This window comes from Nycticebus coucang, chromosome 4 (assembly GCF_027406575.1).
Source record: "Nycticebus coucang isolate mNycCou1 chromosome 4, mNycCou1.pri, whole genome shotgun sequence".
NCBI classification, from domain to species: domain Eukaryota; kingdom Metazoa; phylum Chordata; class Mammalia; order Primates; family Lorisidae; genus Nycticebus; species Nycticebus coucang.
In genome coordinates this window covers 141,041,837-141,068,579 of record NC_069783.1, presented here as the reverse complement: position 1 = coordinate 141,068,579, position 26,743 = coordinate 141,041,837, and the positions used below count along the sequence as shown (strand labels likewise).

Here is a 26,743-nt window from a genome sequence, read left to right as displayed (position 1 = left end):
CCATGAGGAAGAAGAACCCAGTACCAGGAACAGTTACAACACCTCTAATAAGAAAGGAACTCAAGTAAAGAGCTGCAGACTTGGTCATGCTTAAGCCCAAATCCCAAAGGAAAAGGCATGTAGCCTGCCTGGTATGGCAAGGAGAGGCTCCATTTTGGTCTGCAGCACACCTATGAGAGCAGGTCTTTGTAACACTTGGTTAGGGACATACTGAAGGGGATGCAGGGGGTGGGAGACTTTAAGGTGTACCCCTCCAATATTGCTGAGCAGGAAGAAAAGGCCATTTTGCTTGTGGTAGGTAAGAGGAATGAAGCTGGATACCTTGAGAAGCAGGCTAGAATCACACAGTTAATTATGTGGAGAACATTACCCTTTAAAGGTTTGTTTGGGGGAGCATTAAAGTTTAGTTTAAGATAATTCACTGCAAAAAATAGGATAACCTGTGTTGTAGTAGTATATCTTTTATTATGTGCTATTTCAGACTCTACTGCTGATAACAAGACTTTTTTGTAGTTGTTACCTGAAAGAAAATTAGCATTTCTTAGAGTGTTTCATGAAGTATTAACACCTTCCACTGAAAATTAAACACATCACTCTTGTAATTCTAGCACTCCGGGAGGCTGAGGCTGGTAGATGACCTGAGTTCATGGGTTCAAGACTAGCCTGAGCCAGAGCCAGACCCTGTCTCTAAAATTAGCCAGGTGTTGTGGCGGGTGCCTGTAGTCCCAGCTACTGGGGAGGCTGAGGCAAGGGGATCAAACTCTTGTCTCAGGAAAAAAAAAAATTAAACACATCCTTCTGTAGAATTTCCAGTTTGTTTAAATTAAACATGAGCTGCCCATGATGCAGAGTTTTGGGCTGTTAGAAAGTAATTAAATGAATTACTACCCAAATTAGAGGGTTTAGTACTAAAACAAGTACCTGGATTGTTATTTTGTGAGCTTTTTTGCCTTTTTTTTTTTTTTTTTTTTTTTTTTGAGGCAGAGTCTCATTATGTTGCCCTCGGTAGAGTGCTGTGGTGTCACAGCTCACAGCAACCTCAAACTCTTGGGTTTAAGCGATTCTCTTGCCTCAGCCTCCCAAGTAGCTGGGACTGCAAGTGCCCACCACAACACCCGGCTACTTTTTTTTTGATTACAGTTTGGCCAGGGCTGGGTTTAAACCTGCCATCCTCGGTATAGGGCCAGTGCCCTACTCACTGAGCCAGTCACTGCCCTGTAAGCTATTTTTAAATGAGGGATGAGAAGATACCTGTGGGGTACTATGTATACAAAAAAAAATAAATGCTGTATCTTTTGCCTTTAATTTTACCTCCCTTCCAGGGATATTTTGTTCTTCCTTGAGGGTTCTTTGGATACTTCAGTTTATTGGTTGAAGGCCAGGTAGTGTCTCACGCCTATAATCCTAGTATTCTGGGAGGCCCAAGGCAGGTGGATTGCCTGAGCTCAGGAGTTTAAGACCAGCCTGAGCAAGAGTGAGACTTCATCTCTAAAAAGAAACCCAGGCTTCGTGGTGAGCTCCTGTAATCCCAGCTATTGGGAAACTGAGGCAAGAGGATCACTTGAGCCCGAGTTTGGGGTTGCTGTGAGCTATGAGACCACAGCACTCTACCAACGGCAACAAAGTGAGACTTCGTCTCAAAAAAAACGTTTATTGGTTGAGAAACTTTTGAATAAGGCCTGCTAGTAAAATCATTAGAGACTTGGCAAAAGCCAACTTGTCTCCTATTGAATGCCTTTAGAAAGAGGCAGAAGGAACTCTGTTTTCTGTAGCATAACATCTTTCTGTTAGGTGTAGTTTTAGAGTAAATGAAATAGTGCTTTACTAATAACCAGGTAGATAACAGAGAATTTAGGCTTTAAGAATTGGTTTCTTAATTGCTATTGCTAAAGGGACGGTATTATAAAGGATTCAATATTGTGGTGGTTTAAAGTAGATGGTTTGCAAATTGTTGTTTTTGAGTAAGTGTCTAGGCAGCTCTCTAAGGGGACTGGAAATCTGATATAGCTCTCCTTTGTGTTCTAGGTTATACTACTCCAACTGCCCCCCAGGCGTACAGCCAGCCTGTCCAGGGGTATGGCACTGGTGCTTATGATACCACCACTGCTACAGTCACCACCACCCAGGCCTCCTATGCAGCTCAGTCTGCTTATGGCACTCAACCTGCTTACCCAGCCTATGGGCAGCAGCCGGCAGCTACTGCACCTACAAGGTAAGACCACACTTACCTACTCTGAATTCTGTACTGCTTCAGGCTTGGGTTTGAGGGAAAGAGGGCAGCTGTGCACACATGGAGAATCTGTGACGTAGTTGCCAGTAACTAAGGTGCTAGAACACATCACAGAAATATTCTCCATTTAGCAGTGAAATGGTACCATCCAAAGGCTATAATGAAAAATATCTCTGATTGGGTTGTTTGGTTTCAGTGTGGTGATCATTTGAGATAGGAAAAGGATGTTGATTTTACTTTACTAAACCTGGAAGAAAATTGAGTATTTTTCTTCACAACAGAATGGCATGATGGGGCAGCGACTATAGCTCAGTGGGTAGGGCACTGGCCACATACACCGAGGCTGGCAGGTTCAAACCTGGCCCAGGCCAGCTAAAACAACAATGATAACTGCAACAATAACAAACTAGCCAGGCATTGTGGCAAGTGCCTATAGTCCAGTGGTTCCCAACCTTCCTAATGCCACAGTATATTTTCATTGTTAAAAAGGGTCACGATCCGCAGGTTGAGAACTGCTGCTATAGTCCCAGCTACTCGGGAGGCTGAGGCAAGAGAATCGCTTAAGTCCAAAGAGTTGGAGTTTGCTGTGAGCTGTGACGTCATGGCACTCTACCTAGGGCAACAGCTTGAGACTCTGTCTCAAAAGGAAAAAAAAAATGAGTGATGGAATTGTACATTTGATTCTTTTATTTTGGGGGTTATTTGGCTCTGTAAATGGGTAACAACTTTTTCTTTTTATCTTTTTTTTTTTTTGGTAGAGACAGAGTCTCACTTTATTGCCCTCGGTTGAGTGCCGTGGCATCACACAGCTCACAGCAACCTCCAACTCCTGGGCTTAGGCGATTCTCCTGCCTCAGCCTCCCGAGTAGCTGGGACTACAGGCTCCCGCCACAACACCTGGCTATTTTTTTGGCCGGGGCTGGGTTTGAACCCACCACCCTCGGTATATGGGGCCGGCACCCTGCTCGCTGAACCACAGGTGCCGCCCGGTAACAACTTTTTCTTTGAGGAAAGCATGGTAGTTTACAATACAAGGGGAGTCAGGGAGCATGATAGATATCAAGAAATGGTTTGGGCAGTACCTCTGGCTCAAGAAGTAGGGCGCTGGCCCCATATACGGTGGCGGGTTCAAACCTGGCTCTGGCCAAAAACTGTAAAAAAAAAAAAGAAAAGAAGAGAAATAGGCTTATGACCCAGTTGTCAGTAAAAGATGTATCATATCTTGGAAGTCGAACAGTACTACCTCTTTTTTTCTTCTCTTTTTTTTTTTTTTTTTTGAGACAGAGCCTCAAGCTGTCGCCCTGGGTAGAGTGCTGTGGCATCAGAGCTCACAGCAGCCTCCAACTCCTGGGCTCAGGCGATTCTCCTGCCTCTGCTTCCCAAGTATTTGGGACTACAGGTGCCGAGCCCTTTCTTTTTAAAGAGACAGAGTCTCACTTTGTCACCCTTGGTAGAAGGTGGCGTCACAGCTCACAGCAACCTCCAGCTCTTGGGCTTAAGTGATTCTCTTGTCTCAGCCTCCTGAGTAGCTACAGGCGCCCCCCACAGTGCCCGGCTATTTTTTGTTGCAGCTTGGCCGGGGCGGGGTTTGAACCCACCACCCTCAGTATATGGGACCGGGTGGCGCCTGTGGCTCAAGGAGTAGGGCGCCGGTCCCATATGCCGGAGGTGGCGGGTTCAAACCCAGCCCCGGCCAAAAACCAAAAAAAAAAAAAACTCAGTATATGGGACCGGCACCCTCCCTACTGAGCCACAGGTGCCGCCCCAACACTACCTCATCTTAAGCAGTTGTCATGAGTTACTCTGTGTTACATAGAGGTTTGATAACCTAAATATCATACACAGGCTGGCTACTGTGGTTTGTGCCTATAATCCTAGCAACTCTGGAAGGCCGAGTCAGGTGGATTGCCTGAGCTCACGGGTTTGAGACTAGTCTGAGCCAGAGTGAGATCTTGTCTCTAAAAATAGCCGGGTGTTGTGGTGGGTGCCTGTAGTCTCAGCTACTTGGGAGGCTGAGGCATGAGGATCACTTGAGCCCAAGAGTTTGGTGTTGCTATGAGATGTGATGCCACGGCACTCTACCAGGGGCAACAAAGTGAGACTCCTGTCTAAAAAAACACATACACAAATACAAATTCTTGGCTGAGTGCCCTGCTACAGGGTGAATATTAGGTTCAGCAGCATTCATACTTGATGACTGGTTAGCAGGTAAACAATATTACTACTTAACAGATGATTTCAGGTCTTTGGTTTAGGCAGTGCATTTAGGTGGCTCTTGAAGGAACACTGAACACTGATTTCAAAGATGAATTTTTAGGGAATAAACAAGAGATCAACTTGTAACCTAGACTTTTTGTCTGCTGTAGAGATAAGAAATTAACTCTGGCAAACCCTTGTAACAGTACTTCTGAGAGGAACAATACAGTGAGACCCGCTTGATAGTTTATTCTTACTAGAAAGCCTGTGCAGTAGTTAAACTATCTGGCTATGTGGCTGATTCCTAGAAGGTCTTTATTTCAGTTGACCTAGGTGTTTCAGAGTGTTATCACATGTGTAAAGTCCCATTTGGTGCTCTCTTGCAACGATATATCCAAGTCATAGCTGGATGGTTTTATATATGAATTGGTTTTTTGATAAATTACCATTTATTTTTCAATCCTTGGCACTTAAAACAACTGGCTTGTGATCAGTGGCAGCTATTCCCTTTTCCACTGGAAAGAGGGGGCCTTGTGATCAATTTCAGCTCAGTGGAGAAGCTTGTCATGTCCATATCATCTCTCTACTGCCTGCTAGTTCTCCTGGGCTTTGCTTAAAATAGTTCCAGCTCACTTCTATAACCTTGGTGTAAAGCAAAACCCCTGGATTTTTTCCTTGGGGTTTGGGATTAATTTTCATCATCAAACAGGGGTATTTCCTAGTTCATCTGATCATGAGGGAGGCTGTGTGTGTGTGTCGGTCATCTTCCCTTACTGTGGTACTTCTATTATGGAGACTTTGAAGCAAAGTTAGATTAATTTACAGCAACCTTAAGTTTTGTTTTGTTTTGTTTTGAGGCAGAGTCTTACTCTGTCCTTGGTATGGAAATGTTTTTTCTGGTCTGTTAGGAGAAATAGAAACCCACAGACTTCCCAAATTTATAATGCCGTGGGGTTAAATGTTACTCTAACCTAAAACTTAACATTATTGTTAAAAGTTTCTGTTTCTTTTTTTTCCTTTTCTTTTTTCTTTTTTTTTTTAAACAGAGTCTCAAACTGTCATCCAGGGTAAAATGCTGTGGTATCACAGCTCACAGCAACCTCAAACTCTTGGGCTTAAGTGATTCTCTTGCCTCAGTCTCCCAAGTAGTTGGGACTACAGGCACCTGCCATAACACCCGGCTATTTGTTTTGTTGCAGTTGTTATTCTTTTTTAGCTGACCCGGCAGGATTCAAACCCACCAGCCTCGGTGTATGCAGCTGGTGCACTACCTACTGCGCCACCTAAAACTTTGTCTTTAACAGTCCCCGTTGAGAAAAAGCATTTTCTTCCCTAACAAATCATATCATTTAAGATGGCAACACAAAATATAACAGCCTTTTATAGCTGTTAATGTGAAATAAGTGGTATTTTTCACATGTTGGTATTTTTTCTGTGGATGTGATTGATTCCTTCGCCTTTCATAATCTTCTCTTTGGAGTTGGACTGATCCTGGGTTTGATGTGGTTTATATTTATTTCCAAGCTCAATTCCAATGCTTCATATTGCTCATAGATTGTGGAGTTCTTACCCAAGAGTTTTGTGGGTAATAAAGTCTCATTGTTTATTTCTCCTTTTAGACCCCAGGATGGTAACAAGCCTGCTGAGACTAGTCAACCTCAGTCTAGCACAGGGGGTTACAACCAGCCTAACCTAGGATACGGACAGAGTAACTACAGTTATCCCCAGGTACCTGGGAGTTATCCCATGCAGCCAGTCACCGCACCTCCATCCTACCCTCCTACCAGGTCAGTCCCTTCTTGTGAACGATGACCTAGTAAAATAACAAAACAGAATTTTTTTCAGGTTGCTGACCAGCTTGCTTTCACCTCCTCTGGTAAGATATATTATCTAACTCTGCCAGTGATAACTCTGAACATGTTTAGTTATATTAACACCTCAGTCCTGGATTCTCATGGCAGTGCCTAACAGTGAATAACTGTTCCTGTAAATAAAAACAAAAACATTTTTAGTACTTTAGGTTCTTCCCTTTAATTTTGGTCTTTTTTGCTGTGAGCTGTGATGCCACAGTACTCAGGGCAACAGAGTGAGACTGTCTCCAAAAAAAAAATTTTCTTTCTTGCTCTTTTACTTAGAAGGGTAAGAGGCAAAAGCATGTGAAAGCACAGAACCATAGGAGCCATTTTCTCCAATGCAGTTAGGATGGATAAAGTCCAAGGCGTTTTTTTTGTTTGTTTGTTTTAAAGTAACTTTGTCACTTTGCCTTAATTTTTTTGTTTGTTTGTTTGTTTGAGACAGAGCCTCAAGCTGTCTCCTTGGGTAGAGTACTGTGGTGTCACAGGTCACAGCAACCTCCAACTCCGGGGCTTAAGCAATTCTCTTGCCTCAGCCTCCCAAGTAGCTAGGACTACAGACGCCCACCACAACACCTGGCTATTTTTTGTTTATAGTTGTCATTATTGTTGAGCAGGCCCAGGCTGGATTCAAACCCTCCAGCTCTGGTATATGTGGCTGGTGCCTTAGCCACTTGAGCTACAGGCACAGAGCCTAGTGTTTTGTTTTTTTGAGACAGAGTCTTACTCTGTCGCCCTGGATAGAGTGCCCTGGCCTCATAGCTCACAGCAACCTCAAACTCTTGGGCTCAAGTGATCCTTTTGCCTCAACCTCCCAAGAAGCTGGGATTCCAGGCACACCCTCCAAGTTAGTTTAACTATTTTTACTAGAAGCAGGTCTCTCTTGCTCAGGCTGCTCTCAAAACAGGTGAGCTCAAGGGATCTTTGCCTTGGCCTCCCAGAATGCTAGGATTACAAGCATGAACCATCTCACCTAGCCCAAATTTTACTAGAAATAATAATTACCAGGTCAGGCTCACTAAGAGGCCAAGGCGTGTAGAGTGCTTAAGCTCAGCAGTCTGAGACCAGCCTAAGACCAGATTTTATGGACAATCAGACATGTCCATCTCTACTAAAAATAGAAAAATTAGTGGGGCATGGTGGTGCTCACCTATAGTCCAATTACCCAGGAGGCTAAGATAGGAGGATCACTTGAGCCCAGTAGTTTGAGGTTGCTGTGAGATATAATGCCAGGGCCCTCTATTGAGGGTGACACAGAAAGACTCCGTCTCAAAAAAAAAAAAAAAAAAAAAAGTTTGGGGATTTTTTACACACAATTTCATTAAAGTGCAGGAGACATGAACAGGTTCTGAAACAAAAGGAGCTGCCAGAGTAAATGTCTCCATACAACTTGGAGCAAAAGTGGGCAAAACTTACAGCTGTTCTTCTGTAGCTGGTCCATATCTGTTGTGCTAAGAACAGTTAATCTGGCAAGTTGAATAGGTGCACACTGAGAGACTATGGAATTCACACAACTGTGATGTGATAGGCCATTAGTTTAATTGCATCTTAAAATAATGTCGTTTTTGTTTCTCATTATCGTGGTTCATCAGAATTTAATACTAGTTGTTTCAAGCTTTATTTCTATACAAGAATATATCTTTCATTAGTTTCTCTGCCAGTTATTTAACATACTGATTAAATTTTTGTTTTTAGAGCCAGGGTCTCACTGTCTTTTCTAGGATGGATTTGAACTTCTGGACACAAAACGATCTCCCATCTCAGCTTCCTCAGTAGCTGGGACCATAGGCATGAGCCGCTGTTCCAGCCCTCTCTATGTTTCATAGTCATCTTTCATATAGTTTATGTATTCTGAAGTTTTCTTCTGTCTTTTCTTTATTAATGCTCAGGTTGCATTCAGACATGTCTGAAAAGTTTTAACTGTATAGCAAAGCAATTGTGAACACTTAGACAAATCTTCAAGGGAAAATGACTACTTTTTTTTTTTTTTTTAGAGACAGGCTCACTTTGTCACGCTTGGTAGAGTGTTGTGGAATCACAGCTCACAGCAACCTCCAGCTCTTGGGCTTAGGCGATTCTCTTGCCTCAGCCTCCTGAGTAGCTGGGACTACAGGTGCCCGCCACAATGCCTGGCTTTTATTGTTGTGGTGGTGGTTGTTACAATTTGGCCAGGGCCGGGCGGCACCTGTGGCTCAGTCAGTAGGGTGCCAGCCCCATATACTGAGGGTGGCGGGTTCAAACCCAGCCCCAGCCAAACTGCAACCAAAAAATAGCCGGGTGTTGTGGCGGGCGCCTGTAGTCCCAGCTACTCAGGAGGCTGAGGCAAGGGAATCGCTTAAGCCCAGGAGTTGGAGGTTGCTGTGAGCTGGGTGAGGCCACGGCACTCTACCGAGGGCCATAAAGTGAGACTCTGTCTCTACAAAAAAAAAAAGTCGTCTTTGGGAAAAAAAGTCGTCTTTGGGCGGCACCTGTAGCTCAGTTGGTGGGGCACCGGCCCCATATACCAAGGGTGACGGGTTCAAGCCCGGCCCCAGCCAAACTGCAACCAAAAAATAGCAGGGTGTTGTGGTGGGCGCCTGTAGTCCCGGCTACTTGGGAGGCTGAGGCAGGAGAATCGCTTAAGCCCAGGAGTTGGAGGTTGCTGTGAGCTGTGTGAGGCTACGGCACTCTACCAAGGGCCATAAAGTGAGACTCTGTCTCTACAAAAAAAAAAAAACAATTTGGCCAGGGCCAAATTCAAACCCACCACCCTTGGCATGTGGCGCCAGCACCCTACTCACTGAGCCATAGGTGCCGCCCCAAAATGACCACTTTTCTGTGGCACACCCCTACACACACACACCACCAGGCAGCCTTGTCTTTTTGGAAAATCGTTGTTATTCCAGAAGAGTTATTGGAGACAGGCTGGGGGCCGAACACCTCATTTAACTCTCCCTGCCTCATCTTTTTTTGAGACAGAGTCTCATTTTGTTGCCCCTTGGTAGAGTGCCATGGCATTGTAGCTCACTGAGCAGCCTCCCACTCTTGCGCTCAAGTGATCCTCTTACCTCAGCCTCCCAAGTTGCTGGAACTACAGGCGCCTGCCTTAGCCTCCCAGAGTTGTAGGATTATAGGCATGAGCCACTGTGCCTATCTTCCTGCCTTTCCTCAATGTCCTTTTCACTGGGTCAGCCTTCCTCACATGTGCATGTGAATATTCTGATCATAATACAGGAAACATCTAAATTCCCATATTTTCTTGACTATAGTTAAAAATAAACACATTTTAAATAGGGATGAGGGAACCAGGCACAATGGTTCACACCTACAATCCTGATACTCTTGGAGACCCAGGTCAGGGGATCCCTTGAGCTTAGAAGTTTGAGACCATCCTGAGCAAGACCTCGTCTCTACTAAAAGTAGAAAAGTTAGCCAGATGTTGTGGTGGGCGCCTACAGTCCCAGCTAGTTGGGAGACTGAGTGAGGCAGGAGGATCTCTTGAACCCAGAAGTCTGAAGTTGCTGTGAGCTAGGCTGACTTTGTGGCACTCTAGTCCGGGCAGCAGAGTGAGACTATCCCTTAAAGGTGGGTAGGTAGGTAGGTAGATAAAATAAATGGGAATGGGGGACATAAGAGGAGATTCTATGATGCTTGTACAGGTGGGTTCTAATAACAACCCCCTCCCCCCCCCATTTAAAGTTTTGTTCTAAATGCAAAAATAATTGCATATTTTAAATTCAGACTATTGATACGTAGAAAATGACTGCTTTCTTCAGGATGTCTATGTCACGTGCTATGAATGTCTCCTTTATTTGAGGAAGTAATAAGCCTTCTCTCCTTCCTAAAAAGTGCTCTCTTTTTTTTTTTTTCTTACAGCTATTCTTCTACACAGCCGACTAGTTATGATCAGAGCAGTTACTCTCAGCAGAACACCTATGGGCAGCCGAGCAGCTATGGACAGCAGAGTAGCTATGGTCAACAAAGCAGCTATGGGCAGCAGCCTCCCACTAGTTACCCCCCCCAAACTGGATCCTACAGCCAGGCTCCAAGTCAATATAGCCAGCAGAGCAGCAGCTACGGGCAGCAGAGTGAGTTGCTAAGAGAGAAAACCAAATAAGAATGATTGTGTTTGAAGTTTTTGAACATGAGAAATGCTTTTTACCATTGTTTACTTTTGGAATCCTAGATACATCTTTAGGACATGACATCCTAGCTAACAGCTTGATGTCTCAATAAAGATGACTTCAGTGCTTTTCTCCAATGTAGTTGTCATTAGTATGCCTTACTAAAAAAGGGTAACTGACGAGAAAAAGTATTTTAGGAAAGTTATATGCAGTGAGTAAATCCAGCATTCTTATGGCCTACTCACCTTAAAGCATAAAGGAGAGTGGGCAGGCAGCTATTGAAGGCTACTATGGTTTTGATAGTTAAGTAAAAGTATATTTTTATCTTTTTTGAGATGGACTCTTGTTACATTGTCCAGGCTGGCTTCCAACTCTGGGGCATAAGCTATTCTGTCTCAGTCTCTTGAGTAGCTGGGATCGTAGTATACACCACTGTGCTTGGCTCTAAATGCTATATATGTTTTTATTTTTTTGTTTGCTTATATGCATTAAGAAAATACTACAGGCTTGGCGCCCATAGCTCAGTGAGTAGGGCACCGGCCACATACACTGAGGCTGGCAGGTTCGAACCTAGCCTGGGCCAGCTAAAACAACAGTGACAACTGCAACAAACAAATAACTGAGCATTATGGCGGGCGCCTGTAGTCCCAGCTATTTGGGAGGCTGAGGCAAGAGACGCCTTTGTGATGCCACAGCACTCTTACCAAAGGCTACATAATGAGACTGTCTCAAAAAAAAAAAAAAAACTACAGAATACTTGTACTTTTGTGTGTAGGGAAGTAACCAAAAGCACGAAACTACTATCTTCATAATTTCTACCTGGATTGTTGCCCTTTTTTAATTAATTTCTTCCATCAGCAAGCATGTCTCATGACTGAAACAAGTAGTGCTACTTGATGGAGCTCAGTCCCTAGCAAAATTCTAAAGCCCTACTGGTTATATTTTTCTTGAGTACAGTTTAAAGCGGCTGCTTTTAGAGGCATCTTAGGCTATAGAACCCTATAAATGTATGTCGGCCAGGGGCTTTTTTGGTCTACAAATGGTTTATTCTAGGCTAACTCTATAAGATGGTTTCAGCCTTCATAAAATCAGCAGTTGAACTTAGAAGAGCTTACTGATTTGGGCTGCCATATCATGGTGTAAAGAAGGTTGTACCTTGGTATTAGTGCCTTGCAGTTGAGAATTCTGTGATTCCAGGAGAAAGTACATCAGGCAATAGTATAAATGCTGGTCCCTGGCTTACAGATGTGACTCTTTCCTCAGGTTCATTCCGACAGGACCACCCCAGTAGCATGGGTGTTTATGGGCAGGAGTCTGGAGGATTTTCCGGACCAGGAGAGAACCGGAGCATGAGTGGCCCTGATAACCGGGGCAGGGGAAGAGGGGGATTTGATCGTGGAGGCATGAGCAGAGGTGGGCGGGGAGGAGGACGCGGTGGAATGGGGTAAGAGCAAACCTTTTCTCCTTTTACCTAATTTTGTTTCATCCATAGGATTTTCAATGGAAAGAAGGGACTGAAAGACATAAGAAATTTATTTCTGCATTTCCATGGACAATCTTTTGAGATCAAACCATTCTAAAACATGGAAATGTCATCTTTATGACATATATATGGCAGTTTGCTTTTTTCCCTGCCAAATATACTCTGTTGGGTTGGGGAAAGAAAAGAATGGTTTTGAAACTAGAGCTTTCAGTTCCCTTCAGGATTTCCAGAGGTGAAAAGCCTCTGTGGGTAATAGATTTGGGATGGAACACACACAACCCTTCTAACGACCCTAGGTTTTTAACTAATTGCCTCTGAATGGTTGTCTTGAAATACCTGGTATAAACTGCAGAAAAGGAATGCAGCTGTTTTCCACAATGTTTGTCCCCAACTTCTGTTTATACTCAGAATGGTTGAACATAATGATCAGGGTCCCATAACCCTTAAACTATGGCCTGAGGTGCACCTGATACAGAGTTTGGATGAAGTTCAGAAAAATCCAATAGCTTTTTGCAGAGTGATATATATAATTATATAGGTTCACTCCCCATTGGAGATTCTGAAAGTCTAAATCGGTTTGACCATTTTGATTGATGGCACAATCTGGTTTAGAAAACTTTGTTTAGATCAATGACATAACCCTGATACCTCTGCCTGCCCTTCCCCTCCCTTCTCCCGTCCCCTCTTTCCTTTCTGGTGTCTGTACTTTGATAAAGGTGAGCTATAATGTTGATGGTTAACATAATCCAGAAGGCTTAGTTCTGTGTGTGTTCTGTCCCTATATAAACTAGTTTTTAAAAAGTTATGCAGAATGTTAAAGAAGTATAAATTGGATTTGGCATGCCACTACTAGTTCAAGGAAAAATTAAAAGCATTTTTTTAACAGAAATGAACTTCAGAATTAAATAGGTAAAAAGTTGAGCTTTAATTTTCATATTTGCAAATCTCTTTCTACTTAATAGTGTTTTGCATATTCTGCATAACTTTAAAAAATAAAGTCTTCAGTGAAATCTTTATTGGAAAAAAATCATTTTACAATTGCAAAAGTTTGTGAATAATTTGGTATATAGTACAATCAATCTTCTGATTCGGAAAATATCATTCCATTATAAAGGTTTCACTTCTTTATGGCTGTTTTAAAATAGACATAGACACTTGAAATTACTATCATCACGTCTCAAATCACCTAGACTTCTTAGTGTTTTTCGATTGTCAGAGCAATTTCAAGTTTATTTATTTTAATACTCCAGAAGTAATTATTTTACTAATTTTGCTAATAGAGGGGCTTCTCTTTCTGGATGCCTGGAGCCATAGAAGAGACCATGGCTTTCCCAATAGGTTTTTCAACAGACTGTGAAGCAGTCTGTTGGATCCTTTGGGAACATGACAGGGGTGTTTCCCCCATTTCCCCTTTTTTATTGTGGTGTGGTGATGGTTTTCAGTGTCTTCTGCAGGTAAGGCACTCAATGTTGTTAACATGCCCTTTTTCATTGCCTCAGTATTTTGATATTTTCATTGGCTGTTAAACGTGGAAACTTTTTAACATGCTTTGTCGCATTTATATGCTACAGGTTACAAAGTGAGAGCCTTGTATACACTTCAATACTTAAAAAGTACCTGTACTCAGTACTCAGCCGGCAGCATAATGAAAAGTGGGACTAGACACGGTGTCCATATGGAGAGGAAAAATATACATAGAATATTTTTAACAAAATGTATTCATTGTATAAATGGAATCCTTCTGTAACTTTGGTAACTGCATACTTGTTGTTTGGTAATGAACCAGAGGAGGTATAATACTCTAGAATTGTGTAAAATTAAAGTGTAAACTTTTTGTGTTTAAAGAGAGCGAGCATTTTATGGTGTGTTCTTTTAAAAAGGAAACAAAGCTGCATGCAACAGCTTGAAATTGTATATTCAGGTATTAAAGGTGCAATACTGGTTAGAAAAAATCTCAAGGCCTCCCACTGAGGAGCTGCCTTTATTTAAAGTAAACAAACTCTAACCAAAAAAAGCCCAATTCATACTCTTGTCTCCACTCTAAAGAGATATGTAATTTTATACTGCCATAATCATTATTTTTAACTGATAATGTCTATAAAGTTGCACCCCCAGTCCGTTGAGCCTTGGTATTTGTTGTAAATTCTCCTTTCACAGCAATTGTTAAATCCATTAGTGCCCTGAAATGTATGGCTTTATGCTGAAGATTGGCTGGATGCGTCCTCTGATGTGTGTTGTAGGCATTTGATGTGGTTGTCTTCTGCTTTATTATATTGTGACTTGTTAGGAAGCCCAGGGCCTCATTTGGCTCTCCCCTGGGAGAGGTTGAGGGTGCACCTTTATGAACATGGAAAGATTCATCACAGCTGTTACTCTTGCTTGCTCCTCCTCTCTATGTGTCCCGGTTTTTCAGCTTATGGGGTGGGTGTTTGGGATCTACTTTTTTTTCTTCCTAATTTGCCAAGTATTGCACTATTAATACCAGCCCCCGAAATGAAAGGAACCAACCACACTGGTGTGTACAATCAGAGAAGCAAGGTTGTATATTGAGGAAATTTGAGCAAGCTGCCCTGAAGAAAGGCATAGTGACAAGATGAGAGAGATGCATTGTTTGGAGATGTGTTTAGCCAGTGCCCTTCTTCCCCACGAGCCCCCCACAAGGCTCAGAGCGGTACTGGCTTTTAAAGGGAAAGGCCTTCATTTCTTCGTTTATCCCCCCAGCAGCGCTGGAGAGCGAGGTGGCTTCAATAAGCCTGGTGGTAAGTTTTTGAGTATTACCATGGATAGTGTTTAAAAAAAAATACGATCAGTTTTTAGAAAACTATAATTTTTTATTAGTTTCATAAGTGGTTTAAAAATGATCTATACAAAAGAGACTAATGGGTACTGCCGGCATTGTCTTAGGGGTAATAAGGTTAACCTATGGTTACAAAACAAAGGGTAACTTGAAGTATTGAGCCAACTGCTTCTGTAATATGGGGGAGAATACATTTTTTAAATTTGGTTTATTTGGAGGAAAAATTTTGACTTAAATTTAACACTAATTTGGCACAATAAGCATTGAGAGTGTATTTGGTTAATGGTTTAGAAGCAAACCAGCAAAGGAAACAGCAAACCCTAGCAAACCTTTCACAAATGTTAAAGAGGCACTGCTCCATTTTAGCAGTGCAGGTCATTTTGAATTTAATGAATCCCCATCAAATGGTGGTATAGTAGATAGCTGTGTGTGTTTGTAAGGTTTGTAGCTTGCAAGGCGTGCACTAATAATATTTTATATGATCTTTCCTGGTTGGCAGGACCCATGGATGAAGGACCAGATCTTGATCTAGGTAATTTTGAACTCTTGAACTTTGTACTGTGCTTTATGAATTAATGGCACAGAAGTAAATGAATGGTAGAATACAGCAGCCCGATAGACCAATGTATTACACTCTTACTGTCAGGGGTACTTTGGGCTGCCCTTACGAGCACCCATGATCACCTTAAATAAAATAAATAAAAAACAGCATTCTTTGTTATTATAGTTGGTAGTTCTCTTAGATTTGTGATGAATACCATCAGGCACTAGCAAGATAAGAAGCTCCTATAGATAAAGATAATAACTTCACTCTTATTTTCTCTGCAAGGCCCACCTGTAGATCCGGATGAAGACTCTGACAACAGTGCAATTTATGTGCAAGGATTAAATGACAATGTGACCCTAGATGATCTGGCAGACTTCTTTAAGCAGTGTGGGGTTGTTAAGGTCAGTAAACACATAAACAGATAAGTTGTCTAGCAGGCCACATACACCAAGGCTGGCGGGTTCGAGCCTGGCCCAGGCCTGCTAACCAACAATGACAACTGCAACCAAAAAATAACCAGGCGTTGTGGTGGGCACCTATAGTCCTAGCTGCTCGGGAGGCTGAGGCAGGAGAATCACTTAAACCCATGAGTTTTGAGGTTGAATAGAGTTTAAAAAATAAGGAACACTGGCTCGGCACCTGTGGCTCAAGCGGCTAAGGCGCCAGCCATATACACCTGACCTGGCGGGTTCGAATCCAGCCTGGACCTGCTAAACAACAATGAATGGCTGCAACCAAAAAAAATAGCCGGGCAATGTGGCAGACACCTGTAATCCCAGCTACTTGGGAGGCGGAGGCAGGAGAATCACTTGAGCCCAGGAGTTGGAGGTTGCTGTGAGCTGTGACACCATAGCATGCTACCCAGGGCGACAGCTTGAGGCTCTGTCTCAAAAAAAAAAAAAAAGTAGTAGAGCTTTATAGTAGGTAGGGTGCCGATCACATCCACCGAGGCTGGTGTGTTCAAACCCTGCCCAGGCCAGCTAAAAACAACAATGACGACTGCAACAAAAATTGCCAGGCATTGTGGCAGGCACCTGTAGTCCCAGCTACTTGCGAGGCTGAGGCAAGAGAATCGCTTAAACCCAAGAGGTCAAGGTTGCTGTGATGTATGACACCATGGCACTCTACTCAGGATGACAGCTTGAGACTCTTGTCTCCAAAAAAAAAAAAGAAGGAGAGCTTTAATAAGATTGCCTTAGAAGGCTCAGAGCCTGTGGCTCAAGTGGCTAGGGCGCCAGCCACATACACCTGAGCTGGCCAGTTCGAATCCATCCCGGGCCCGCCAAAACAACAATTACGGCTGCAACCAAAAAATAGCCAGGCATTGTGGCTGGTGCCTGTAGTCCCAGCTACTTGGGAGGTGGAGGCAGGAGAATCGCTTGAGTCCAGTAGTTCGAAGGAGGTTGCTGTAAGCTATGATGCCACAGCGCTCTTCCCAAGGTGACAGCTTAAAGCTCTGTCTCAAAAAAAAAAAAGATTGCCTTTGAGACACTTGGCATATTCCGAATTAAATCCCTCTCTCCCACAGTCTGAATTTTATTATTCTTACCTCATTGGAGATACATCTTCTAACTGTTGCCCAGGCTAGAGTGCCATGGCATTAGCCTCGCTCATAGCAACCTCAAATTCCTGGATTTAAGCAATCATTCTGCCTCAGCCTAACAAGTAGCTGAGACTAGAGGCATCTGCAACAACGCCTGGCTATTTTTTTCTATTTTTAGTAGAGACAGGGAGGGGGTATCTATCTTGCTCATGGTGGTCTCAAATTCCTAAGCTCAAGGGGGATCCTCCCTCAGCTTCCCAGACTTCTGGGATTACAGGTGTGAGCCACGGCATCCAGCCTCATATATTTTTTAACTTGAATTTTTACTACACATAACTATAAGGCAGCACTATTCTCAGGACTGGGGATATACCAGTGAACAGAGTTTGCATATCATAGGTAATGGATGGTAAAATTGAATGTCAGGTTAGAGATTAAGTATGCAAAAAAATAAAGCAAGAAGAGGGAGAAGGTGCAGGGAACAGTAAGGGCAGAGTTCCTGAGGCAGGAATCTGGCAAGTTCACAGGGCTGGTGTGACTAGAATGTTTTGGTCTGAATTATTGGCATGGTGTTAGTGAAGTTTGGAAAATTAAGAAAGATGGAGTTTTTTTCAAAGGGAGAAGCAGATAAGTAGCTGAGTTTCTAAGAGAAAAAAGATGTTAAGTGACTTGTCTGAGCCTGCCCTGCTGACTGATGCCAGAGTTGGTTTCCAAACTTCTCAGCTTGCCCAAACTCAAACAAAACAACAGAGCTTCTGCCCTGTCTTCCACCTCAGTTAGGAACATGTGCCTTGGGCATTTTGAATGTTTTGCTACCCTGTTTATGTTGATAAATTATCATGAAAGTACCATTTGGGAGTTACAAATAACCTTTAGGGAATGGGCAAATTCACAGAGAATGAATCCACAAATAATGTGGATCACCTGTATCTAGGAGTGGAATTTGCTGGTTCTTGAAGTGTGCACATATGTAGCTTCACAAGATAACAGTATGGCAGAACAACTTAGACTCCAGCCAGCATTTCTGATAACGAGGTTTACGTCTTTCTCTCTACGCTAGAATCGTCTGTCTGCTCTTCTGGTGAAAGAAAAATAGCATGGTTTTAAATCGCTTTTCCTTGATTGTTAAAAGGTTGTTTTTATTGCCTACCCTCTTACCTGAATGAAATTCCTGTTTATGTTTTATACTCATTTTTTATTGTCTTTTGTTGATTTATAGGTAATAGTTCTTTATATTATATGAGCCGTGGCTCGGTTCCTATAGCTCAGGAGGCTAAGGCGCCAGCCACATACACTGGAGCTGGCGGATTCAAATCTAGCCCAGGCCTGACAAACAACAACGACAGCTATAATTAAAAATAGCTGATGCGGGGCGGCGCCTGTGGCTCAAAGGGGTAGGGCGCTGGCCCCATATGGCAGAGGTGGCAGGTTCAAGCCCGGCCCTGGCCAAAAACTGCAAAAAAAAAAAAATAGCTGATGCTGTGGCGGGCACCTATAGTCCCAGCTGCTTGGGAGGCTGAGGCAAGAGGATCACTTAAGCCCAAGAGTTTGAGGTTGCTGTGAGCAGTGACACCACAGCACTCTACCCAGGGCAACGGTTTAAGGCTCTGTCTAAAAAAAAAAAAAAAACATATCTATATGAGCTGTGTCTGAGTTGCAAATATCTTTTCCTTGTTTTAGTTTTCTTTTGATGAATAAAAGATAATGATTTTAAAACTGGTTTTATTTGTTTTTGGCCGGGGCTGAGTTTGAACCCACCACCTCCAGCATATGGGACCGGCGCCCTACCCCTTGAGCCGCAGGCGTGCCCAAAAGATAATGATTTTAGTATGGTTGAACTAATTATTCTTTTCCTTACTGATTTATGTCTATTTTTTTCTATATACAAAATCTTTTTGTTTCAGCAACATTTATTAACAAGTCTTCGCCTTCCCCCGTGGTGTATAGTGCTTTATCTGTCACATAGAAATTTACGCATGCAAACTTGCTGACAGAGTGTTACTATGTCACCCTCAGTAGAGTGCTGTGTTGTCACAGCTCACAGCAACCTTAAACCCCAGGATTAAGCTATTCCCTTGCCTCAGTCTCCGAAATAACTGGGACTACAGACACCCACCACAATGCCCGGCAATGGCTCTCCTTTTTTTTTTTTTTTTTTTTGGCCGGGGCTGGGTTTGAACCTGCCACCTCCGGCATATGGGATCGGCGCCCTACTTGAGCCACAGGCACTGCCGGGCAATGGCTCTCTTATGTTGGTCAGTTTGTATGATCTTCTGCTAATACCACAATGAATTACTATGTCTTTATGCTGAGTTGAGTCGTGATAGCTAGAACAAATTCTTGTTTTGTCATTTTTCTTTTTTTTTTTTTCTGTGACAATCTCATTATGTTGCCCTCGGTAGAGTGCGGTGATATCACAGTTCACAGCAATCTCAGACTCTTGCCTCAGCCTTCCAAGTACCTGGGACTACAGGCACCTGGTTATTTTTTTTGTTGTTGCTCTGGTTGTTGTTTGGCAGGTCCAGGCCGGGTTTGAACCCACCAGCCCTGCTACATGTGGCCAGTGCCCTAGCCACTGAGCTACAGGCACCAAACCTGTTTTGTTGTTTTTTTCTTCAGGAATATTTTACAATCCCTTGCTCTTTTCTCTTTTCATATATATATTATTTTTTTTTTTTCGTGTGTGTGTGTGTGTTCAGTTTTTGGCCGGGGCTGGGTTTGAACCCACCATTTCCGGCATATGGGGCCGGCGCCCTACTCCTTTGAGCCACAGATATAGCCCTTCATATAAATTTTTGAATCAGCTTGTGAACTCCACAAACTTAAAACCTTACCCAGTTGGATGTTTAATTCTATAAAATAGTTTGAGGAGAATTGACATTTTTGTAATACTGAGTAAGAGGTCCATCCCTCCCGTCCCCCCTTTTATGGAGGTCTTCAGTTAATATTTCCTTAAAGGTCTTACAGATATTTATTAGATTTATTTTTAGGTTGGGGGTGTTGGTTTGTTTTGTTTGAGTTGCTGTGGTTAATAGTCCTTAAATGACATTTTCTGATTTATTGCAGTTACGTAGAAGTACAATTGGTTTTGGTAAATCTTTTTTTTTTTTTTTTTAAGACAGAGTCACACTATGTCGCCCTCAGTAGAGTGCTGTGGTGTCACAGCACACAGCAACCTCAAATTCTTGGGCTTAAGTGATTATCTTGCCTCAGCCTCCCAAGTAGCCGGGACTACAGGCACCCGCCACAACGCCCAGCTATTTTTTGTTGCAGTTGTCATTGTTTAGCTGGTCTGGACTAACTTCAAACATGCCACCCTTTGTGTATGTGACTGTTGCTGTAACCACTGTGCTACGGGTGCCAAGCTGGATTTGGTAAATTACATAAGGAGTTTTGTCTATATTTTTGGTAGAGATGGGGTCTTTCTTACTCAGGCTTATCTCTTAACTCCTGAGCTGAAGCAATCCACCTGCCTTAGCCTCCCAGGATTACAGGCATGAGCCACTATGCCTGGCCCCAAAAGCTAAATGGTTTTAGTTTTAGTTTTTGCTGTCATGATCTGCGTGCTCCTGGCAAAGATGAACCCAAAAATACTTATGCTTGCACTTTATGTTTAAGGAACAAATTCTTTTCAGAAGATTGTTTTTTAATATTTATATAATATTTTACTTATTAAGGTGTATAGGATTTACACTGGTTGAGAAAGTAGTATTTACCATCAAAATTTTAGAAATAAAGGGAAGTAAATACATTTCCCGTTTTTCATACTATCATTTTGCTATAGTTCAGTTTTTATGTATCACGTCCTTTTTTTAAAGCATGGGTATTAGTACATACATACTATTACAACTGTTCCTCTGTTTTTACAGCAGTGTAAATTGATTGCTCTTAAGTATTACTGGATATGTGAACAAACAGGTATAGATAAGACTTTGACCATGTGCATATTTAGTACAAAAAATACACATGAATATCCTTGTAGAGTGTGGCTACTGAATTCAAACCAGCTACATCTCATATTCAGCTGAACAACTAGTTCTCTGTTCTAACTCTGAAAGAAAGGCTGGCTGTCTTGGACTTAACCAAGAAGTTTTATGGCACACCCAGCCCTTAATACTGGGTACTTAATGGTCTATGGGTATTTTCTTTATGTAGTCCTGTCTTATGTGATGGCATCAAAATATGACTGCATCTACAAGGTGGCTGCCTGTTTGGGCACAGAAGATGGCTAGGGAAGGAAAAGAGCCCATCCTGTTTACTCACACATTAACTTCAGTTCTGTTTTTATTTTTATAATAAGAACACATCTAGGGCGGCACCTGTGGCTCAGTCGGTAAGGCGCCGGCCCCATATACCTGAGGGTGGCGGGTTCAAACCCGGCCCTGGCCAAACTGCAACCAAAAAATAGCCGGGCGTTGTGGCGGGCGCCTGTAGTCCCAGCTACTCGGGAGGCTGAGGCAAGAGAATCGCTTAAGCCCAGGAGTTGGAGGTTGCTGTGAGCTGTGTGAGGCCACGGCACTCTACTGAGGGCCATAAAGTGAGACTCTGTCTCTACAAAAAAAAAAAAAAAAGAACACATCTAAGGGGAGATCATCTAAATACACATTGTTGTAAAAATTTGGGGAATAAGTCACCCATGATTTTACTGCTCAAAAGATAAATGGACATCCTAGTGACTGCATGTAAAAAATTACTGCATTTTGGGGGCGGCCCCATATCCCAGAGGTGGCGGGTTCAAACCCAGCCCCGGCCAAAATGCACCAAAAAAAAAAAAAAAAATGACTACATTTTGATAGTCTGAGAGACTCTTGAGAATTTCACATGGACTGTTTTCTCCCAAACTAGTAGTATATTCTAGTCACAGCCTAACTACTGTTTTATGTGTAGATGAACAAGAGAACTGGACAACCCATGATCCACATCTACCTGGACAAGGAAACAGGAAAGCCCAAAGGTGATGCCACGGTGTCCTATGAAGACCCACCAACTGCAAAGGCTGCCGTGGAGTGGTTTGATGGTAGGATGTGCTGGCATTCTTAACTCATTCTGGGCACGCACAGGGTCTTGAAACAAATTTTGCATGTGTCAATTTACAGGTAAAAAAAGGGTCTTGTTAGATGCTACTAGAATACCATTCTCTTTCTTTCTCTCTTTTTTTGTTTGTTTTTGGAGACAGTGGACATAGTGTCTACTGTGTCGCCCTCGCTAGAATGCTGTGGCATCACAGCTCACAGCAACCTGAAGCTCTTGGGCTTATGCAATTCTCTTGCCTCAACCGACCAAGTGGCTGGGACTACAGGCGCCCGCCACAACACCTGGCTGTTTTCTTATTGCACTTGTCATTGTTTAGCTGGCCTGGGCCAGGCTCAAACCTGCCAGCCTTGGTGCCTGTGGCTAGCACCATGACCACTGTGCCATAGGCGCCGAGGGTTTTTTTTTTTTTGTTTGTTTGTTTTAAGACAGAGCCTCACTGTGTCACCCTAGGTAATAGTGCATCATAGCTCACCGCAACCTCAAACTGCTGGGTTCAAGCAATCCTCTTCCCTCAGCCTCCTGAGTTGCTGGGACTATAGGCGCCAGCTACAATATCGGACTTGTTTTTCTATTTTTAGCAGAGACAGGGTCTTGCTTTTGCTCAGGCTGATCTTAAACTCCTGAGCTCAAGCACTCTACTCTCCCCAGCTTTCCAGAGTGCTGGGATTACAGGCATGAGCTACTGTGCTTGTTCTTGTTTTTTTTTTTTTTTGTGTGTGTGTGTGTGTGTGTGTGTGTGTGTGTGGTTTTCGGCCGGGGCTGGGTTTGAACCTGCCACCTCTGGCATATGGGACCGGCGCCCTACTCACTGAGCCACAAGTGCCACCCTACTGTGCTTGCCCTAAACACCATTCTCTTACGTGGTTCTAGGGACAAAAAACAAATGTACTCTCTCTTTGCAGTCTTGTAGGGTGTGGCAGGTAGAGGGAGCTTGAGCCATAGGAGCCAGAAGATTGTCTGTCTCCATTAAGCTGTGTGAGGGCTCCAGTCACTTACCCTGACTAGGGAGATCCCTTCAAAGAAGGTCTTAAAATTAATCCTGGATTTTTTTGTTGTTGTTTTGAAACAGATTTTTACTGTCTCCCTGAGTAGTGTGCCATTATAGCTCACAGCAACCTCAAACTCTTGGCCTCAAGTAGATTCCCTTGCCTCAGCCTCCCAAGTAGCTGCCACTACTTTGGAATCTGGCTCCCACCACAACGCCCAGCTACTTTTAGAGAGAAGGTCTCACTCTGGCTCAGGCTGGTCTCGAACCTCTGCGCTCAGGCAGTCCCGCCTCGGCCTCACACAGTGCTGGGATTACAGGGGATAGAGAGGTTTTATGGGTTTTTTTGTTTGTTTTGTTTTGGGGGGGGGGTTTGCTTTTTTTTATTTGTTTGTTTTTTTCAGAGATTTTGCAGAGTACTAGGTTATAGGTGTGAGCCACCACACCTGGCCAAGAGCTTTTTAAATATGTTTAAAAAGTCTTTTTCTGGATTTGTCAATAAAGATTTTTGGAACTAAGATTGTGGGGAGGGCGCCCGTAGCTCAGTGGTAGGGCACCAGCCACATGATCCATGACTAGTGTGTTCGAATCCAGACTGGGCCTGCTGAACAAACAAAAAAATAGCTGGGGTTGTGGCAGGCACTTGTAGTCCTAGCTGCTAGGGAGGACAAGGCAAGAGAATCACTTGAGCCCAAGAGTTTGAGGTTGCCGTGAGCTATAACAACACGGCAGTCTACTGAGGGTGATGATGTGAAACTCTGTCATAAAAAAAAAAAGAAATAAGACTATGCAGACTTGATGCATTTAAGGACATTCAAGTTTGGTGATACAGTGGGGGTTGGTGAAAAAATGTGGGGGAGTAATTAGCATTCTGTTATCTTGTTTCAGGTAAAGATTTTCAGGGGAGCAAACTTAAAGTCTCTCTTGCTCGGAAGAAGCCTCCAATGAACAGCATGCGCGGTGGTATGCCACCCCGTGAGGGCAGAGGGGTGCCACCACCACTCCGTGGAGGTATTTACTCAGCACTTTCTCTGAGCTACTTCTGTGTTGCTTTAAAAGTTTTTCAGTACACTTCTTGCCTTTGAGAAACTTGGTAGTGAAGATGACCCCATTAGAAATACAAAAAAGGTGTGTAGAGTTAATAGTAGACTGCTGGAAGCTGATGGTAAGTGTTTGTGGGAATAAAAGGAATAGAAGAGAAGTGTGGCTTTAATTGTTCAGGGAGGCTTGGGTATCAACTGTGGAGGCTGTCTTTTATTTATTCTGCTTTAGTTTCATCATGAAAATGTCTAAATGAAATAATATGTGGAAAGTGCTCCACACAGACCCTGGTGATTATAGGAATGAGCTGATCCCTGAGCTAGGCCATGGAGCCTACGGGGCCAGTGGTGGGGAAATGACAGCAGTAGAGTCTGCAATTTGCTAAGTGATTTTTTTTTTTTCTTGCAGTTTTTGGCTGGGGCTGGGTTTGAACCCGCCACCTCCAGCATATGGGGCGGGCGCCTTATTCCTTTGAGCCATAGGTGCCGCCCTGCTAAGTGATTTTTATTTACCTATAGCAAATCTGGTCCTGCAAAGAAATGATTCGTTGTTGTTGTTGTTGTTTGGTAGGTCCTGGAGGCCCAGGAGGTCCTGGGGGACCCATGGGTCGTATGGGAGGCCGTGGAGGAGATAGAGGAGGTTTCCCTCCGAGGGGCCCGCGGGGCTCCAGAGGGAACCCCTCAGGAGGAGGAAACGTCCAGCACCGAGCTGGAGACTGGCAGTGTCCCAATCCGTATGTACCTTTTTTGGCAAATCGATACCCTGCTAGTTGAAGTCACCCTCCTCCTCACCTCCTTCCCACCCTGGGAAGGAGGATTGCTGAATTCTCTTTGTTTAAAAGAGTATGACTATGACCGTGACCATGACCTGACTGGTGGGGAGGGGGCCATTAAATCAGGCATTCCCTGGCTGCTTCAGCACCTTCTCATCACCGTTTATTCCACTGGTCTTGTGGGTGTGCAGCCTTCTGAGACTGCTCTAAAGCCATTTTCTGTACACAGAACTTAATGGTTTGTGATCTGGGACCCAGTGATTATAGCGATAGTGGAGTGTGTAACTGCTCGAGCATGATATTTGTTCAATTTTCTTAGTTCAAATGATGATTTCTACTGTGATGGTGATTTCACACAGGGGTTGTGGAAACCAGAACTTCGCCTGGAGAACAGAATGCAACCAGTGTAAGGCCCCAAAGCCTGAAGGCTTCCTCCCACCACCCTTCCCACCCCCGGGTAGGTACAAGTTTTGTGAGCTCAGCTTCCTGGTGCTACACTTCTGTTCTTATTTATGGGCTTTGGTTAAAAACAGCTTCCCACTGCTTAAGAAAAGTATCTGCTTTATTTCTGCTCTGGGAGAAGGACGCATATCCTGAACAGCCTCCATGGCATGTCCACAGAACCTCTACATCTACCCACTAACTGTTGTCTCTCATCCTTTCCTCACCTTAGGTGGTGATCGTGGCAGAGGTGGCCCTGGTGGCATGCGGGGAGGAAGAGGTGGTCTCATGGACCGTGGTGGCCCTGGTGGAATGTTCAGAGGTGGTCGTGGTGGAGACAGAGGTGGCTTCCGTGGTGGCCGGGGTATGGACCGAGGTGGTTTTGGTGGAGGAAGACGAGGTGGCCCTGGAGGCCCTCCTGGACCTTTGATGGAACAGATGGGAGGAAGAAGAGGCGGACGTGGAGGACCTGGAAAAATGGATAAGTATGTGATGATTCAAAGCAGGCACAGACTGCTGCTGGGCACAGTGTGAGAGGGCATTTAGTCCTTCCCACCTGTCAGGGAGCTTGTGCCAGTGCTAGGACAGATAGAAAGAGGGTGGGTCCTGTGGGGCTCTTTACTGGCCCCCTCCCTGCTGTAACCACAGGGCTCTCTTTGCCTTGCAGAGGTGAGCACCGTCAGGAGCGCAGAGACCGGCCCTACTAGATGCAGAGATCCCACAGAGCTGCATTGACTACCAGATTTATTTTTTAAACCAGAAAATGTTTTAAATTTATAATTCCATATTTATAATGTTGGCCACAACATTATGACTATTCCTTGTCTGTACTTTAGTATTTTTCACCATTTGTGAAGAAACATTAAAACAAGTTAAATGGTAGTGTGCGGAGTTTTTTTTTTCTTTTAAAGATGGTTGTTTAACTAAAACTTAACAGTGGGAACCCCTTGTGAGCATGCTCAGTATCATTGTGGAGAACCAGGAGGGCCTCTAACTGTAACAATGTTCATGGTTGTGATGTTTTTTTTTTTTTTTTTTTTAAATAAAATTACAAATGTTTATAAACGGTCATTCTTCTCGGCCTCTGTTCCACAGTCACTGCACGTCTACTTGGACAATGCCCTGAACCCACCAGGGAATGGGTGCCATCTAGATAAGTTTGATCAAGTGCCATGTAAGGGAAAATCTGAAAGATTGGGATGGGAAATCAAAGCAGAGCAGGGCATTGTTGGTCATGGAAACAAAAGCACTGTCCTGACAGTCTCAGTAGTGTCCAAGAGTTAAAGGAGAGAGTGGGTTAAGGGGGAGGGCACAAGAACAATGTGGACTGAGTTCTTTGATTTCTTTCCCTTGCTTGATGGCAGTAGGGGAGGACTTAGGAAGCCTTTCAGGGGCCATCTGTGGGGTTTGCTTCTGGGACACACAAGTTCCCCTGAAATGCCTCAGAGTCCTGAAGTTTTGGGGCAGGTTCTCTGCATTTGTTCCCCAGCCTTGCTGGATACATGCTTCACCTCTGCTGGTTCTTTTTTCTTTCATGTTCTATATGTGTTTGCTATCCTGCCTCTGGAAAACCCTACCTGTTATCCACCTCCAGCCAGCAAACCATCTTCCTGCTCTGACAGGGAAATTCAAGGAAAAGTACTATGTCCACCTCCTTTACTAAAACCCACTTCTGGGCTCAGTGCCTGTGGCTCAAGTGGCTAAGATGCCAGCCACAT

General features: G+C 43.7%; 1 protein-coding gene across 5 annotated transcripts in view; it reads left to right on the top strand.

Annotated features, from left to right (window-relative positions):
• Positions 1–26,090, top strand: part of EWSR1 (EWS RNA binding protein 1) — a 39,034-nt gene extending 12,944 nt beyond the window's left edge. For 2 of the 5 annotated variants that reach the window (XM_053588817.1, XM_053588821.1), the window contains 13 exons: positions 2,026–2,212; positions 6,046–6,213; positions 10,135–10,346; positions 11,646–11,826; positions 14,590–14,624; positions 15,162–15,194; positions 15,492–15,610; positions 21,640–21,769; positions 23,660–23,782; positions 24,383–24,545; positions 24,944–25,041; positions 25,258–25,510; positions 25,693–26,090. In XM_053588817.1, coding sequence (XP_053444792.1) covers positions 2,026–2,212; positions 6,046–6,213; positions 10,135–10,346; positions 11,646–11,826; positions 14,590–14,624; positions 15,162–15,194; positions 15,492–15,610; positions 21,640–21,769; positions 23,660–23,782; positions 24,383–24,545; positions 24,944–25,041; positions 25,258–25,510; positions 25,693–25,732 — 1,742 coding nt within the window. In that variant the 3' untranslated portion in view covers positions 25,733–26,090. Of the gene's footprint in view, positions 1–2,025; positions 2,213–6,045; positions 6,214–10,134; positions 10,347–11,645; positions 11,827–13,436; positions 14,733–15,161; positions 15,195–15,491; positions 15,611–21,639; positions 21,770–23,659; positions 23,783–24,382; positions 24,546–24,943; positions 25,042–25,257; positions 25,511–25,692 lie in introns of those variants that run through there. The other 3 variants (XM_053588816.1, XM_053588818.1, XM_053588822.1) reach the window with 2 other exon arrangements.
• Positions 26,091–26,743: the final 653 nt, after the last annotated feature.